Genomic DNA, 17,718 nt, shown 5'->3' on the forward strand with positions numbered 1-17,718 from the left:
ATGTGAAGTAGTTTCAACGCATCTTTTCCTATTAAAATTGGCTGATTAATAAATAGGGCACGAGTGTCCGTTTGGACCAAGTGTTAACGAGAAAGCCCAACTCACAATGACATTTTAGCCCCGACTGGTGGGGCATTTGACCGTGCAACTGGCCCACATACATTTTAAAAAAAGTCAAATGCCCCCCGGGGGGGGGGGGGGAGTATGATCTCGCTTGGAATTGACTGATACATAACATCAGCAATGAGTTAAACCAACAGTAATATAGGACCATGTACAGTGCGCGCAAGCGAACCAGTTTTATTTTAGCGAGAAAGTAAAAACCAATTACGTTCCCAGAGCCTTCGTTTCATTTGGCCACGACCCTATCGTTTCCAGCTCTATTGTAGACAAATTCAAAGTCCGCAAAAAATCTGGGAACTAAATGACACTTCGTGGTCGAGGAAACGAGTTTACAACGGCGCTTAGAAAGACGGGTAGCTCTGGAGGACAAAAAAAATAGAAAACGTTGTACTCTTCGCTACACTACTAAGAACGTTCATAGAAATCTCGAGGTGGGCGAAAACAAGTTGTCAAAAGATAGGGAAACTTATATTTTTCACTTTCCACTGGCAATTTAACCATTACAATAGCTGTTGCTTAGACTGTACAAAACAAAAACAACTAATAAAGAAATAAAAATGCACCCGAGTGCATTGTTGAGTTATAAACGCACGCGGTAATTTTTAAGAACACGAGAGAAGTGCATAAAGAAGCACAAGGCGTTCTCGCACTGCTCGAGTGTCCTCATCAATGCACGGGGAGAAAGTTTTCTACTTCTTTTATTAAATGTTAAAAAAAATAAGCACGCTCAAACTCGTGACGTAAGCCGCGTGCAATATAACTCGATGAAGCACGCGCGTTATGCAAGCGGCGTGCTTTATGGAGCTTTAATGAATTCGAACTGACCAATCATAGCGAGTACAATTCCTCGGACATTTTATAAAAAAAAATACAAGAACAAGATCACTAAGATAAACGAGTCAAACAATTCAAATGAGTTCTATTTTATTTTTTTAATGTTCTCTATATGACAACAGCGTTAACACACTGCTAAAGGTGTCAGAATGCGCTATTTTGGCGACACTCTCGTTTTGTTTACACAGAAATGCGAAATGAAGAGTTGCCAAAATGGGTTGAGAATTATTTCAATTATTTTTGCCTTGGTCATGCTTTGTGTGCTTTTTCGCGTACTTAACGTGTTAAATTTAAAAAAATTAAAATTAAAAATTTAAATATGTGTTTATAGTGGTCATGCACTTAGCTTCATATCTCAACGAGATAGCTAGTTTACAGGCATGCCACTGAAACAGAGGAAACAAATAATTTATAAATGAACATAACAAGGTTAAAAATCCCAACTGGCAGGAGGCAGACCAGTTGGCTATATACAAAGCGTGGTCGAGGATTTGAACTCGGGAAAACCGAGAAACAAATCCAGCTAGTGGCAAGGGCAGGCCTCGAACCGGTGACCTCCGGATTACAACACCAGCGCCTTAAACCACTCGGCCACGCTTGCCTCCGTGTTGTGTTATTTCGCACGCAGCTTTTGTTTTTTAGCTTTGCACGTTTCTTTGTTCTGCTGCGCACGCTTTATTGTGTTAGAGTGTCCTGTGAAACAAAAAAAAAATCAGTAATGAGGCAAGTTTCTGAACATGCTTAAATCGTGCAAAAATCGAAATATTTTGTTTTAAAGTGGAAGCGTGTTGTGAGCGTGCTTTCACCTTTGTCCCTGTTTTCCGGTGGAGGGTCACATTTATAACGAATTCATTGTTAGTTAGGACTCGGTTTGCAGTATTAACCGTTTGTCGTATTTACTAAGTGCGGCCATGTTATTTATCATTGAAATTCAAATATCAACAAAAGCTTTCTGAACTGCTTGCAATCGTAAAACAGTTTCCTAGTTTCCAAATAGTAGGTTTCATTTCACTGAATTTATTACTCGCTAAACCCAGTTTCGTTAGAAAAACAACATTGATCGCCTTCTCATTTCGTGATCTGTAATGGTGAACAATTAGCGCCATGTCATGTGAGACCATTCAGATAAATGCTTCGTCTGTTTACGAGAAAGTATTTTCTCGAAAAGTCACGTTAGGTTGTCATTAACTGTCCTTCTCATTTACTAAGTGCTTTTAAACAGTCACGTTATTTTTCCTTGAAACTCGAATGTCAACATTAACAAAAGCTTTCCCTGAACTTAACCAATTATCTTTAAATGTAACCATAAACAACCCTCCTTCGTCATCCCTACTTGGAACCCCAAAGCAAACAAAGCACTGGATCAATTACAGACCTTTTAAATTTTGTAAAATGGGAATATGTTGCTATGGGAAAAAATCAGCTTATCCGAAATTCACCAAAATAATGCATCGACTCAAAACCAATATCGCCACCCTCCAAAAATTTTGATTTGCAATCGTGAAACAGTTTCCTAGTTTCCAAATGGTAGGTTTCATTTCAAATAATTTATTACTCGCTAAACCCAGTTTCGTTAGAAAAACAACATTGATCGCCTTCTCATTTCGTGATCTGTAATGGTGAACAATTAGTGCCATGTCATGTGAGACAATTCAGATAAACGTTTCGTCTGCTTAGGAAAAAGTATTTTCCTTAAAAGTCAGTTTAGTTGACATTAACTGTCCTTTTCATTTACTATGTGCTTTTAAACAGTCACGTTATGTATCCTTGAATTTAAGATGCCAACAAAAGCCTTCTGAACTTAACTAATGATATTCGTAGGTAACAACTGGCACCCCTGCTTCGTCATCATTACTTCGTAGTGTTTGTTAATTTATTTTTAGAAAATTTTTTGAGCGTTATTTTCGCCTTGTTTTAGCCTTAAGTTTGAGTTTCAAAATACAAAAATAACTGCTAGTATTCACAATCTCTATGGCTGCTTATACTTTTGTTGAAGATTATATGATAAGTGAGAATTTGCAGTTTTTTGAACTCGGCGAAAATTCTATGGGAAGGTGAATGCAACTAAGCATGCGCTGTTTGCAGGCCCAACTGGCGTCTAGATAGCTGAAACCAGCAATCAAACACAATTTTCGTTCTTGACATATGCCAATTTTATATTTGATCGATACTATCGAGGGCCACGTAAAGCACAGAAAGCCACCGATTGCATTCAGTTCTTCACAGAGAGCTTACCAGTAACGAAGGCTTATTACAGAAGAAGAAAACACCTGAACGAGAAAATCCCACTGCGGTGAGTCATGTTTGTGGCAAGTTTTGCAATATTAACACTGATTTAGTTAGTATGGTTGCTCGCGTTTTCGTGCTCTAAAGCCATGCCAAACGAGTTCATGAGGATAGTTCTCACTCAAAACCGTTCCTGTTCATTTTGCAAATTACAAGGCTCCAAAACATATTTTACTCTTGCAAAGCCGACCGCAAATTAAAAAAATTATAGCAAAATCGTACATCTACAAAGTCAAAGAAAACTGTTCATGCTAGAATTTCTTCTTCTTGGATTCTGTTAGTGAGGAAACCTATGGCTGTTTTTAGCCTAATGATTTATTAGGCAAGATATGTCCTGACCGATCCTGAGAAGATCGATCGTTTTTAGCCCTTTTAAGCTTCGAAGAAATCCTTTAAAAAAGTAAAATTCATATGTGATAATTTTATATTTATGTTTTTATTTGAATGGCTGCGGATATTTTACTTGTAAATATAGTAGTCAAGGATGCTAAATTTTATGCACCGTTTTAGCGCACTGTGCCTTTACGCCGTCAATCGGATTAATTAGTTCTTTTAGTAAAAAAAGGTTAAGCAATGTTTCGTGTTAAAAGGGTTGGTTCGCGCGTCTTCATAAGTATCAATATAATGTTAAGCAAGGTTTCGTGTTCAAAGCGATGATTCGCGTCTTCATAAAGTATCAACAAAACGTTTAGCAAGGTTTCATGTTCAAAGCGTTGGTTCGCGTCTTTACAAGTATCAATAGAAAGTTAAACTTTGGTGTTCAAAGCGTTGGTTTGGGTCTTCGCAAGTATCAATAAAAAGTTAAGCAAGTTTTCGTGTTCAAAGCGTTGGTTAGGGTCTTCACAAGTCTCGATAAAAAGTAAACCAAAGCCATAGTTTAGTGTTGAAGGCGTTGGTTTGCGTCTTCATAAGTATCAATAAAAAGTTAAGCAAGGTTTCGTGTTCAAAGCGTTCAACTTGGTTCGCATCTTCAGTTAAGGTTTCATGTTCAAAGCGTTGGTTCGCGTATCAATGAAAAGTTAAAATTTGGTGTTCATGGCGTTGGTTTGGGTCTTCACAAATGCAAGTAATAACAAACAGTAGATCAAAGTTTCGTGTTTAAAGCGTGGGTGCGGGTCCTCAAAAAAAGTTAAGCGTGGTTTCAAGTTCAAAGCGTTGTTTCGCGCCTTCACAAGTATGAATAAAAAGTTTAGCGTGGTTGTTTTCGTACTTTGAGTAATACCAGGCGTTTTTTATTCAGACTTAGGTGGTCTGAATGAGACACATAGGGGTAATTTTTTTGGACTCTCGTGTTCTTAATCAGTCCGACGGGCACACCGACAGTCAAATTTTCCCTAGGGTACACCTGTGAAAATTGACCTGACTAGTGCAAATTTACGCTACCCACTCCCCCAATGAAGCAAAATTGTCATACCGAAAATTTTCCGGTTAGTCACGAACTTTTCCGCTTAGCTTCGGCCAAAGTTCCTCAGCGCTACCAAGAACAAAAGGACTATTGTTTAATGCTTAATGTGAGAAGTTGAGCCGGAACAATAAACCATTTCTTGATACGAATATACACCGGGACCTCGATCAAACGCCTCCGGTGTTTATTTAAAAATAAGCAGTTTCTACCCGGCTGGTTCCCACTAGCGACGTAAGCGACGGAATCGGAATCGGAGGCGGAGTCGTAATCGTAAGAACCTTACGATCTAGTGGAAATCAAAACGACGGAAGCGTCGGAAGCGGTAACGCAACGCTCACCATTGCCTCGCTTACATGTTGTAAGTATTCAAGATGGCGGAAAACGATGTCATTCTTCTTTTGCTGTTGTTAATTATAATTCGACGTTAAAAAAGAAGAAAACAGGAAAAGAAAATGTTGGGTGCATGAAATATATTCACTTCGTTTGCATATTTCAAATTTCAATTTTTCCGGTTATAATACATACCAGATTGAAGACCAATCTCAGCAGCCACATCCTGCCAGGCCAAACGATTTTTTACTTTGTCTTTGAAGTCGTTTAAGGACTTCTCGTACAGTATTGGATATTTTCTCACCGCTTCTGCCAGTTTCTCGTCTGCGGTGGCCGCCATATTGCTCTGAAGCACGACTTTGCGTAATGGGATTGAGCTTTGTGATTGGCTTTATCTTCCGATTCGACTTCCGATTTCTGGTTTCCACAAGATCGTAAGGGACGAAAGCGGAATCAGAAGAAAAAGGAAACCTTCTGATCCTTCCGATTCCGTCGCGCTTCCGATTGCGATTACGACTCCGTTTTTTGATTTCCACTAGAACGTAAGGCCCCTTACGCTTCCGATAACGTCGCTAGTGGGAACCAGCCCTTATAATGCACGCTGCTTACGTCACGAGTTTTAGCGCGCGCAATTTTTAAGAACACTCGAGAAGTGCGAGAAGCACTCGGCTGCGCCCTGTGCTTCTCTATGCACTTCTCTCGTGTTCTTAAAAATTCCCGCGTGCTTTTATAACTCAACAATGCACTCGGGTGCGTTTTTTATTTCTTTATTAATGAATTCGAACTGGCCAATCATAGCGAGCGCAATTCCTCGGACATTTTATAAAAAAAAAATACAAGAACAAGATCGCTGAGATAAACGAGTCAAACAATTCAAATGAGTTCTATTTTATTTTTTTAATGTTCTCTATATGTCAACAGCGTTAACACACTGCTAAAGGTGTCAGAATGCGCTATTTTGGCGACACTTTTTGTTTTGTTTACACAGAAATGCGAAATGAAATATCCATTCAACTCTGAGCAATAACGATCATGTTAAAAGTTCTTACACAAACGTATCAAAACGACTGTGGCGATATCTTTTAGTTTTGACCAAATATGCCAGACTCCTATCATTTTTTTGGGGTGTGTTTTAGTCAATCCTAGAGTGGTTGTTTGAGATCTCAAGACCAGCTTGTATAAAACAGAATCGCTTTAAGGTCGGGACACACTAAGCGACAAGTAGCTGCCACATATCACGGCGACAAGTTGATGCAACATGTTGCCTCGTGTGACATGGTGCATTCTTGCGACAATCTACGTCGCTGCGATCAGTCGCACGAATTCAAACCAGTTTGAATTCGTGCGACTAATCGCAGTGACAAAATGAGCGAGAGCAGCGTTGTCGCAGCGTGTATATATATATGTCTGCGTCAAAATATAAATTAACCAATGAGAGCCGGAGCGTCATGTATTTTTGCCATATTGAAAAACTAGTTCGCATTCCCACTCTTCCAAATTCGCTGCGTGTGCACCGAACAAGCGCCTTCTCGGAGAGACCTGTCGCTTAAGTGTGTCCCGATCTTTAAATTATCGTGATCTTTATGATGTATTTTATACCTTATAAACGTCTTTATACCTTACATATTTCCCCAGCATAATATATCGTAAACGACACCGACAAAGATTCTTTTTTTGACAATGAAACCACACAAAATAGTTCAGAAACAGTTTTCCACACACAAATTCGACGAAAAGGAATATAACTAACAAAGCTGCTTTTAGGTCGAGAAACAGAATTTTAACTCATTGTTCTTGTTCATAACTTTCAGTATATTATAGTTTAGAAGTCTTACATGTACCTTCAACGCTCTCTCTCTCCGTTTAATTTAGATACATATGTCCACCTTAGAGTTTTCATATGATACACCCGGATGGACTCCCGAGCTTACAAATGCTAATAATTTAATACGTAATAAGTTTTTTTTTTTTTTACTCCAAGATATATATAAATACAGCAAAAAACTCAGTAGCTTAAAATTCTTAAATTATTTAGTTGATTGCGAGAACACTCCTTGAAATTAAGGACACATGTAGCTTTTACATATCCCCTACGTAAAACTCGCAAGAAAACAAGATCGACTTATTTTTTTATGAAACCCCATTCCAGCAGAGTTTATAAGGCATAACAAAATCTGCCCAATATCCATGCATTTAATATATCTACATTATGAATACAATACTATATTATTATAATATTAACAGTTTCCGATGATTAAATGGACGGTAGGTGATCTAGCTTGCTAAGTTTCGTCTTGTCCTTGTTTTTATCTGAAAGGGAAAGAGAATAGCGGTTACTTTCATAAAAGGCAAAATAGCGTCGTGGCTGAGGTTAAGACAACAGCAGAATGAACACAGCCAATCATAACAGTGACAAAAGATTTAATTAACCATTCAGAAATCGAAGTTTAAACATTTACGATAGGTGGAAGGGGCGGGAAAACGTGGAAAACTCCGTGGAAAGCGCGGGAAACTTGTAACCCGTCACCCGTGGAAAGCGCGGGAAAAAATGTCACCCGTGGAAAGCGCGGGAAAAAATGTAACGCACGGAAAGCGTGGGAAACATGTAACCGAGGAAAGCGCGGGAGAAAATGTAATCCTTGGAAAGCGCGGAATTCAAAAACTCTAACCCGTGGAATGCGCAAGAAAAAACATGTTACCCCCTGAAAGCGCGGGAAAATGTAACTAGTGGCAAGCGCGGGAAAACATGTAACCAGTGAAAAGCACGATAAAGAGCGGCATGCACTAAAACCAGGAACACCGGAACACCACTGAACACCCCAGAACATCAGAATTTTTTTAGGAATTTGACGGTATTTTAGCGGCATATACTAAAACCCGAAATGAACAATAGCTTTCATTTGTTGGTTAGGTTTTGTTTCGTTTCGCTTCGTTTATTTCGGTAGTTACTAAAACCCGAAACGACGAAACCACCGAAACGAAACGAAACCTAACCAACAAATAAAAGCTAACTGCAAGCAAATCTGAGTGGAACTAACCGCAAGCAAACCGGCGTGGAACTAACCGCAAGCAAACCGGAGTGAAAGCTAACCGTTTCGTTTCATTTCGTTTCGGGTTTTAGTATATGCTGCTACAATACCGTCAAATTCCTAAAAAAATTCTGATAAAATTTCGGTGTTCCCTGGTGTTCCGGGATGTTCCGTGGTGTTCCGGGGTATTCCGGTGTTCCATGGTGTTCCGGTGTTCCTGGTTCTAGTACATGCCATAAAGAGCACGGGAAAACATGTCACCGGCAGAAAAGCGCGGGAAAACATGTAACCAGTGGAAAGGGGGGAAAGTCACGTGACTTTAAACAAGGGCTAACTGACAGCTAATTTGGTTTTGCGACTGACTGGCAGAAAAAATAACATTGATTGCACTAGTCCTCAAATCTTTCCAATCACAACCAACACAAATTGCACAAAGCTTGTCGGAACTTAAAGAAAAACATTCAACTGGTGCAATGCGCAACAAACGTGCATAGCCCAACTCACGATTGTTATCTAGCTGATGATTTTTCTATATTCTCATCACATTTCTGCTTGACAATTTATTGATAATGTTTGGAGAAATCATAAGTTGATAACTCACCTGTTCTGTCAGGCGCTGGAGAATCAGTAGCAAGTTGCGGTAAATGATGTGAGGGTGGTTCGTTGTCGAGTTGAGGTTTGGCTCGGAGCTAAATACAAGAGAAAGGGAAGCATTTAACACAGATTCCTACATAAGTAGCTTATTAAACTAGGTACAGCACAAGACAATCATTCCGACCTACCCTGGTTTTTCTTGTCTTCACAGCAGGGGGTGGTCTCATAGGTTCATAATCATCGAAATACGAATGCGCCAACAGTTCTGCGCAAGTTAGCCGCTGACTGGGTTCCATGGCAAAACATCCCTACAACAACGACAACAAAAATAATATTTAAATACCTAATTTAATTTTCAGGACTTTAAGCTGAATAAATAAATGTCTCTCTTGGGGCGTTTTTGTGTACTCCACAATGAAACCTTTGACTTTAGAGTCTGGACTGTACTTTTCATTGCACCAAAAAATTCGGGTTTTAATTTAATTTTTCGCAACATTTCTACCCAGGATTTTTGGTTGAATGGTTTTCATTACAAACATTTAACAGTTTTGGGTGTTCTGGAAAATATCCCAGAAAATAACCGTTCCATTCGCTCCCGTTCAGAAATCATTGCATACTTTACAAAGAAGTTTATTTCGTTCTACCCACCTTCATGAAACTCATTGCATGACTTGGTAATTTGAATTTTGACTCTAATGGATCCTGAAAGAAAGCAAACATAAAATAGATCTAATCAGCACCAATTAATGTTTTGAAGTCTAGAAAATGAACTTAAAAACTGCTGATATAATTATTGTCAATGCTGTGCCTAGCTATAAATACTACACGTACAAAATTAACTCTGCAAGAAAACTCCACATGGGATTTAAAAAAAACGATATTAGCAGATACAGTCCGACCTCTATTAAGCGGCCACCCTCGGGACTTTGAAAAGTGGCTGCTTAATAGAGGTACAATATAAATTGGATAGGAATGGCAGTAATCATGATTTTTTGACTCTATATAGCAAAATGCTTTTAAAAAGTGAACATAAAAATGAAAATAAATCCAAAATTCATTGTAACAAAACATCAAGTGCATTGCCAGGCCATGCATAGTTCTAGCTCTAACACAGAGGGCACGTACATGTAGTTGAAATGTACAGTATTTCTTCGGGTTGATTATGTACAGAAAAATATACAAAAAAAAATTGTTGACAAGTTTCTTAGGCCTTTTTGCATCAACAGTTAGTGTGTGAAAAAATTAATCAAAATATTTCACGGCCGATATGTATCATCTGTCACCATTTCGCTTGAAAAGATAATTTGCTGGCCGATAAATGGAGGTAAAAACCCATATAAATAATACACTTGCGACAGCAAAAAGGTGGCCGCGGCCGCTCAATAGAGGTGGCCGTTGAATAGAGGTATCAAATACAGAAGCTTAGTGACAAATAAATCGGGACTTTGGAAAGTGGCCGATAAATGGAGGGTGGCTGCTTAATAGGTGGCCGCTAAATGGAGGTCGGACTGTATACTTTGTCTTACCATTTCTTGAGGTTCTGGAATAGCTAACCCACGATAAAACTGATTTGCCTTGAAGATCTTCTTTTGATCTTCAGTGAGATCACCTAAAGACAGAATCAAATTCACAAACATTCTGATTAGACAAAGTAATCAGTAAAACGCTCCTGAGTCAACAACTTTTCTTCATTTTCACTGGCAGTACTGACATTTGTCATCAACTGTTTTGTGTGTATTGCAGTCCAAAACAGAATAATTAAAACTGCATTTGTTTACTTCTTTTTAGAATCATGAAACTATTGATTAGATCACAGGTGTCCCAAACTCAGGAATCGAGAAAGCAGTCGAATAAATGATTTACGTAAGCGTAAAGAGTGGGACAAGACTACTAATATTCTTTTCAGTAAAATAGGGAAAATGTACTCACCTTCCTTGGTTTCTATTGTCCTTTTGGGCTATTTCATCGTTTTTGGGAGTTTTTTCTTTATTTTATCGAAAAGGAGGTAAAATTTTATTCGGTCTAGCGCTTTTATTCCACGTTCTTTTAAAACTCCATACAAAGTCTTATAGAGGGCTCAAATTCCCATGGGCCTAAATTGTAACACAAAGTGATACGCTTACCATAAATCATTCATACGCTTCCATAAATTATTTATTCGATCGATTTCTCGAATCATGAGTTTGGGACGCCAATTCTTGAGGTTGGTAAACATGCATTCAGGTCAAAAAGGAACTACATGTAAAGGTTGCAATGTTACGCCTCAGTAAAATTGTGTTGACCAATGTATGTTGTCATTACATTGTAGCAAATAACCTCAATGACAGAAATGTGACAAATACATCTAATCACTCACAACTAAAATTTGGACACTACCATTTGACAATTTCTGAAAGACCTTTTCAATATTATTATTTTTCCCGTTATGCTAGTTTTATCACTTGAAGCTCGCCCTTGCAAAATTGTTGCTTGCAATTCTGAAAACCCAAAACCAGTCAATTCTATTTTTTTGCCCCCTAACCCCAAAGCATATTTTTTAACAGTAGATGTATGTAACTGACTTTTTATCTGACTACATACATGTGTACCACACATTTTTTACACCCAGTTTGTAAATGCAAATAAGCTGTGAGATAATGAAGATGAAATGTTCAACATGACACGAGCATGGGACAAAGAAAAATTCTGAGTCCCCAACGGAAATCGAACCCATGGCCTCCCAGATACCAGTTGGGCACTCTAACCAACTGAGCTATGAGAGACTCGTTGTGAGCTTGGCTATTTACTAGGTTGATATGTGACACGCGTCGTTCATACTGCTACGATCAGCAATGTCGAAATCATGAAGTTTGTAGTAAATATCTAAGATGGTAAATTTTAAGCTCGGTAATAAGTAATGAAGATGAAGTGTTCAACAGGAAGCTGTGAGATATTGGTGTTTTTTTTTTGCTTGAAGCTGTGAGCTATTGGTGCTTTTTTCAAGACAATGTCTCCTAGTTGATGGTTTTGTTTATTCTCATCGCATGTCTGCTTGATACTGTATTGATATTGTAAGGAGAAATTGCATGTAAATCACTCTTGGTAATCAAAGGACATGATCAATACCTAAAGTCTTTCTGATCAAATACAACTGATCAAGATCTGATCTCCCAGGCCACAGCGGCTGACCACTGATAAGCTCTGCGAACACGCAGCCGATCGCCCACACATCAACTGGGTAACTGTAATGGACATCGCCGACAAGAAGTTCTGGAGCACGGTACCACCGTGTCGCAACATAGTCTGTATACTCATCATTTTTATCTGAAAAATTAAAAAAGCCGTATTAATAAACAACATTATGTTCTTAATCTAAAGAGAAAATTGCATACATAACATGTACTGTATACAGTCAATGTTCTTGTACAGAACAGCTTAGAAATAAGGGATTAACACACATACAAAACACCTGTGCACATATTTTCGCATGAATGCGCGATAAAGCGTTTTTTCTGCTGCACAGTTTTACTATTGTTACATGTACAGATTAACATTGCATTACTTACTAAGCATCCTGGCAAATCCAAAGTCACACAGCTTTATAATTCCATCTTTGGTGATGAGAATGTTCTCTGGTTTCACATCTCTGTGGATACACTGTATGCAGGGATCAATACAACAATGCTTAGGTCAGCACATCAAGGCATAAACTGTATTAAATATTATGGACATGGTACATTCATTTGACACTGTCTGATTGGCAGGAATGTGCACAACAAGAAGCTTAAAGACGCTCAAAACCTTGCGATTTAAGTTTAACCACCTTCTTTGCTCAGAATTATGCTAACAGTAAACTACAATCATTTAATCCAAAAACAAATAATTATCATAAGCCGGCACTCGCTTGCAGCCTTGTACATTGTAACTCATAAGGGTATGTTCTTGTTGACTTCCAACAACCAATTCTTAGGAACAAGTTCCATTCAGAGCACCTATTGAGTGTCAAACGAACAGAGATGGAATGGATACATAACAGATGTACATGTAATTATACTGATCAGATATGAAATGGATGCTGAAGAGTTACAATGTACAAAATGCATGAGGGAACAGGAATGGAACTGAAACAGAGTGCATTCTGTTCAGTGTTTCCTCAATCCTGTTATACAGAGATCGACCAATGGATTTGAACCTACATTATGTTGATGGCAAAAGTTGACTGCCTGGAGGGTCTGGTAGGTGATTCTCTTGACCAATTTTTCTTCAACACTAAGGGAAAAATATATAACAAAAATACAAAGTACATTACGTTGTATAAACAGGAGCAGGAGTGGCTACATGTATATCCCTATACGATCCATATTACTACAGGGATCAGATTTTCAGTTGAGTGTAGCAAAACCAAAGCCATAGTAATAATTCTGGCCAATCACTGAGGACACAAACAATCCAGTGAACCAATACAAACACAAAGCAAGTACATGTCATCTGCATTAAGGTGTGAACATGGATATGAACAAGTGCCAAATGGTTTTGGTTTTACTTTGGTACAATGTGTATCTTGGTGTTGCGGCAACTATTATTATATTATTATTATTTGGTGTTCTGGCAACTATTATTGGTTACTAGGCGATGTTCGCTCACTTACTGTTTCTACATGTATCGTTAACAATGGGTAATTAATAAAAATCTCGAGAGAAGTTAGAGCCGTGAACTTGCAGTTTTTTCAAGCGTCTCGAGAATCTCGTCTTGTGAGAGGGTGGTACTTACTTTTGAGCAGTACTGTACATGAAGCTATTGTGTTGAAGTTTGGGTATTGTTTACTGTCTTATGAATATTTTGTCTGACAGGCCACTAAGGCTTAGGAACAGACCATTTAGTGCTTATTGGTTAACACAAGCTGTACTTTCTTAATTTAACTTTGGGTCTTAATTAATGCCAGGTGCTAGCAACCGCTGGGTCCGCTGCCCATGGATACAGGTATGTCGCTAAGGGCTGGCTACCGGCTAAAAGAAAGAGAACGTACTGTATATCCGGCTGAAATTTCACATGAAAACAGAGAGTTAGGTAAACTTTCAGTGCTGCAAGGCCAGAAAAGCCAGCTGGGCTTGTTGATGAGCCAGCTTCGTGTTTTCTTAACTACATCCCTCTGGGTATTGTCAAGATTTAAATAAACATGCCAAGCAAACATGCCAAACTGATTCTTATCAATCATTAGGTGTGCTGTATACGGTTTCAGAGTTTTTGTTTTAAATACTCCTGGCATTTAATCAATAAAATAGAGTGTAAACAATAAACATACAGTGTACATACCCTCGCGGATGAGCTTCAAGCTCGTTTAACACAGTATGATCGCAGTACTCAAACACCATATGAATCTTGTGTTTTCTTCTGAAAACCTCCAGCAGGTTAACAAGGTTATGGTGCTTTAGGGTCTAAGGAATCAAATAAAATGTTTGAGCCCTGACAAGCTACTGTAACATGAATGTAAAAAGACATTTTTATTCTGTACTTAGTCAGACCCCAAAGAACAATTATAGCTATTATCGGTAAGTTACATGTAAGTCCACACATGTGCAATTACATTTGTATTTTCATTTTTGGGTCTGCTAGTTGAGAATACCATATTTGATTAAACGCTGCAGGGGGTTTATTAAATTTTTCGTTTCAAGTGTAGGCTTTATTCAAGGGTGGCGTTTATACTAAGGGGGCGTTTATTTAAATTTCAATCTTGCAAACAATAGTATGGTAACTGAACATTTGAATTTTAAAAAACAGAAAAATGTTTTTATTTAGTGCTTGTCTGAAAAGTCATTTTCAATATCTTGAACATTTTTACAATCTGTTATTTGAGGGCAGCATTTATTAATATTTCTACTCTAAAATGTGGCGTTTATTGAGGACAGATTTTTGAGGGAGGCGTTTTATTAAATAAATACCATAACACAAGCCTGCAAATATTTTTTCTTCTAGCAAGTCATTTGTCAGTTTAGGGACAATACACATTTGTAGACCTGACAAGAAGTCAGTCAGGTTCAAGAGTATTTTTTTTTTTCATGTGATCTATCTTTAAAAAGTGCCTGGTGTTTGAAAGCTTCACATACAGCTGTACATGTAACTTTGGAAAGCTATTATGAGGGAAAAAATTTTACGGTTAGAACTGTAAAAGATCTACCCAGTTAGTGCATCAGGCAAGACTAAGCTTTCACCAGTCAAAATGCCAAGTTTCACTGACATTTGTCTGGCAAAGGGCTGTTATTTGCAGTTATTTACAGCAACACTCTTAAAAAAGTTTCATACTTTTTGGCAAAGATGCTAAATTGGTACATACTACTCGGCTGACTGTCAACTGAAACATGTACCCACAAGGCCACTGCGATTATGAGCTTGCCAATACACAGTTATCATTTATAACAACATTACTGAGCTGCCGTGCGACCAATCAGATTGGTTTATACCTGGCCACAAGATGTCATACAGAGCATACTATTTTTTTTTTTTAAAATCTAATGTGAAATCGGAAAGCAAAATACCATTTTTGCAAAAATTATATTAAAACAATTCAACCATTTTTTTGAGTGATGGAAAACTCGAGCTTATAGCCTAATACTATTGTTCATGATGGCTCAAGTTCAGTTTTACCAAGGTTACTAAGAACTTCGAAAAATTCTCAATCATTTGTACCTTAGATCGCCCTCTATCAAACAAATAAACTACATAGAAACGGTCACTCGAAATATAAAAGCAGTAAACAATGGCGACAAGTATAGAGCACTTCAGATCTCTCAGATTTCATCACCAGCAAGCAATACGGTAGGCATAGAGCTTATAATTTGTAAGCTCTAATTTTAATAAGATTTTCGGTCAGATTAAAATTCCTCCCTTGTTAAAGATTTGATAGATTGCAAAATTTCTGACCGAGAAGAACATACCATCAATGCTACGGATATAAACGTATACATTGTAAAAGGAATTTCACACGTTGAAACTAAAGGTGTATATTATAAGTTACCGGATGAAAACATTTTGACCACAAACCTTCAGCATGCGAACTTCTCTCATCGCGATTTTCTTTATCGAAGGATCGTCCTCGGATTCCACAAACTTCTTGATCGCGACAATTTGTCCATTTTCTTTATTTCTGCATTTGAAGACCACACCGTACGATCCTTCACCGATCTTTCCAAGCCTTTCAAACTTATCCATTGGCGAAAAATGTCCGACTCAGCTCTTGCCGATTTCTTGTTGCCGTAGCATCGACCGACCGAGCGAAGTCACAAATGGAGATCAGAGATTTACACGAAGGCAGAAGGCATTCGCCCTGTATCAAAAGGCAAAAACATTAAATGTTTTGAGAGATATCAACTATATCATTAACGGAGCCTTCACTGACACATCTTGATCTATAAACGGACACGATCGATAAGGCAAAAACACATACACAAAACATCGCGCCATAATTTTTCGTAACACACATTCAAATGCGAGTTCCTTACCCTTTCTTTCGAAACAAATCATCGCGACAACACAGAATAACGCCTCCTCAACCGAGATTTTCCATAATCCAGTGAACAAAGCAACGGAACTGTTACTAGGACGAAATCACAACACAGTCTTGCTAATCGAAAATACACGAACTTCTTCGACAACGAACCCGACTGTGTCGTGACGCAAGGGCCCAAAGCACGGCTCCTTATTAGGAAGTCGCCATGACAGCAAGTCACGTGTTTAGAATTCACAGGTCCGCACTTCAATAAGCACAAAATTTCTGGCGAATTCGATATTTTTTCAAAGATTTTTTCTAATAACATACAGAGGAGTATTTTATATTTTGTAAGAGATTTCAAATGAGAGATAACCTGTTTTATTTAGAAATTAATTTTCTTTGACAAATTCTTCCCAGCATGATTTTATTCCCGCTAGCTGATTGTCTACCCACATGTAAATTTGAAAATCTTCTTCTTTCAAACTTGGCAAAGAACACAAAATTGTGTCATTTTTAGTTCTCATTTTATGGTATATGGCTAAGGAAAAACCAAGCTTTTATTCAGGAAAGCTGTAAAGTAAAGTGAATTATACCTCGTTTTTTATGCCTTTAGTCGAGTATTCTTTTTTTTTTAAATCGGGTTTATCTTTAGACAGACTGAAATGGTAATTATAGTTTAACTAATGAAAGCTTTTAAAACCACTCAAAAAGTTGTTTTGGATACAAAGTTGCGTTCATTCAGCGCCTTAGAGGCTTTCTCTTGGTATAACTGTGAATAAAAAATATATATTTTTAATTTACGTTCCGCTTGGAACAATTAGCGACCCCATGTTATTGTGTGCTTGTTAAAAAAAATCGTAAAAAGATATTTTTACGAATTTACCTCCTAGTTTCAGTGTTTCTTTCGTCATGAAAAACAACAAAAGAAACCGAATTACTATTTATCATTTTTATGATATAAGAATTTTCAGAAAGAAATCTGACATTTAGTTGAATAGCGAACCGATAATTAATACGTTATCTAATCAGTAATTCTATATAAATTTAAAATCAGGTTCACTGATTAAAAAAAAGGATTTGTGTAAAAAAAAAAAACAGGCTTAATATCATGTCTTAAGTTAAGCAACCAGTGTCTGATTTAGTTCAATAGATTAAAGTCCTTCGTTAGATAAAAGTCCTTCGTTGACTCGTTAAAAACGAAATAAAATAAAATAAAATAAAAAGAGAAGAATTTTTTCAATTTTAGTCATCTTTCCTAACTTGCTCGTATTTATTCAATCTTTGAACTCGGCAGCCGTGTTCCGTTTTAGTTTTAATGTAACCCCATTTTTTGTCTTTTAATTTAGGATGAAAAAAAACTCGTAAAACACTTATAAAATGTTTTCAAAACGGTTGACGCTTTCGACGCCTGCGATTTTAAAAACGCTTGACGCCTTTGCAACTTTCTCAAGTGGCTAATGTGAGTCGAGATAAGCTATAACGATAGGATATCAGAAGACATCCTTAGAATTGACATAGCATGCACTGAAGACGGAATTATGTCCAGGGCTTAAAAATAACTGCTGAACTACGGAACTAAATTCATTTTCTTTTTTTAACATATTTCTATTCATTAGCTCTCAAGTGAATTAAGGAATGGGTCAAGCTAAATT

At 37.6% G+C, this 17,718-nt stretch overlaps 1 protein-coding gene across 1 annotated transcript; it reads right to left on the reverse strand.

Annotated features, from left to right (window-relative positions):
• Positions 1–6,837: 6,837 nt before the first annotated feature.
• Positions 6,838–16,244, reverse strand: LOC144630390 (cyclin-dependent kinase-like 4). Its single transcript, XM_078488756.1, has 11 exons — positions 16,077–16,244; positions 15,619–15,901; positions 13,894–14,015; positions 12,777–12,849; positions 12,147–12,237; positions 11,707–11,904; positions 10,128–10,210; positions 9,250–9,303; positions 8,790–8,909; positions 8,609–8,696; positions 6,838–7,288 (listed from the first exon to the last, which is right to left on the reverse strand). The coding sequence occupies exons 2-11, from the start codon at positions 15,784–15,786 to the stop codon at positions 7,233–7,235; spliced, it is 1,053 nt and encodes a 350-aa protein (XP_078344882.1). The 5' UTR covers positions 15,787–15,901; positions 16,077–16,244; the 3' UTR covers positions 6,838–7,232.
• Between the last annotated feature and the right edge of the window lie 1,474 nt (positions 16,245–17,718).

This window comes from Oculina patagonica, chromosome 11 (assembly GCF_052425735.1).
Source record: "Oculina patagonica isolate OP01 chromosome 11, crgOcupat, whole genome shotgun sequence".
Taxonomy (NCBI): domain Eukaryota; kingdom Metazoa; phylum Cnidaria; class Anthozoa; order Scleractinia; family Oculinidae; genus Oculina; species Oculina patagonica.

Bases quoted from the DNA above. Each gene is read 5' to 3' on its own strand.
- LOC144630390 (XM_078488756.1), bottom strand. From the start codon at position 15,786: ATGGATAAGTTTGAAAGGCTTGGAAAGATCGGTGAAGGATCGTACGGT. The intron at 8,910-9,249 runs GTGGGTAGAACG...TCGTTGTTGTAG, and splicing joins ATGCAATGAGTTTCATGAAG to GGATGTTTTGCCATGGAACC. The intron at 8,697-8,789 runs GTAGGTCGGAAT...TCTTGTATTTAG, and splicing joins TGAAGACAAGAAAAACCAGG to CTCCGAGCCAAACCTCAACT.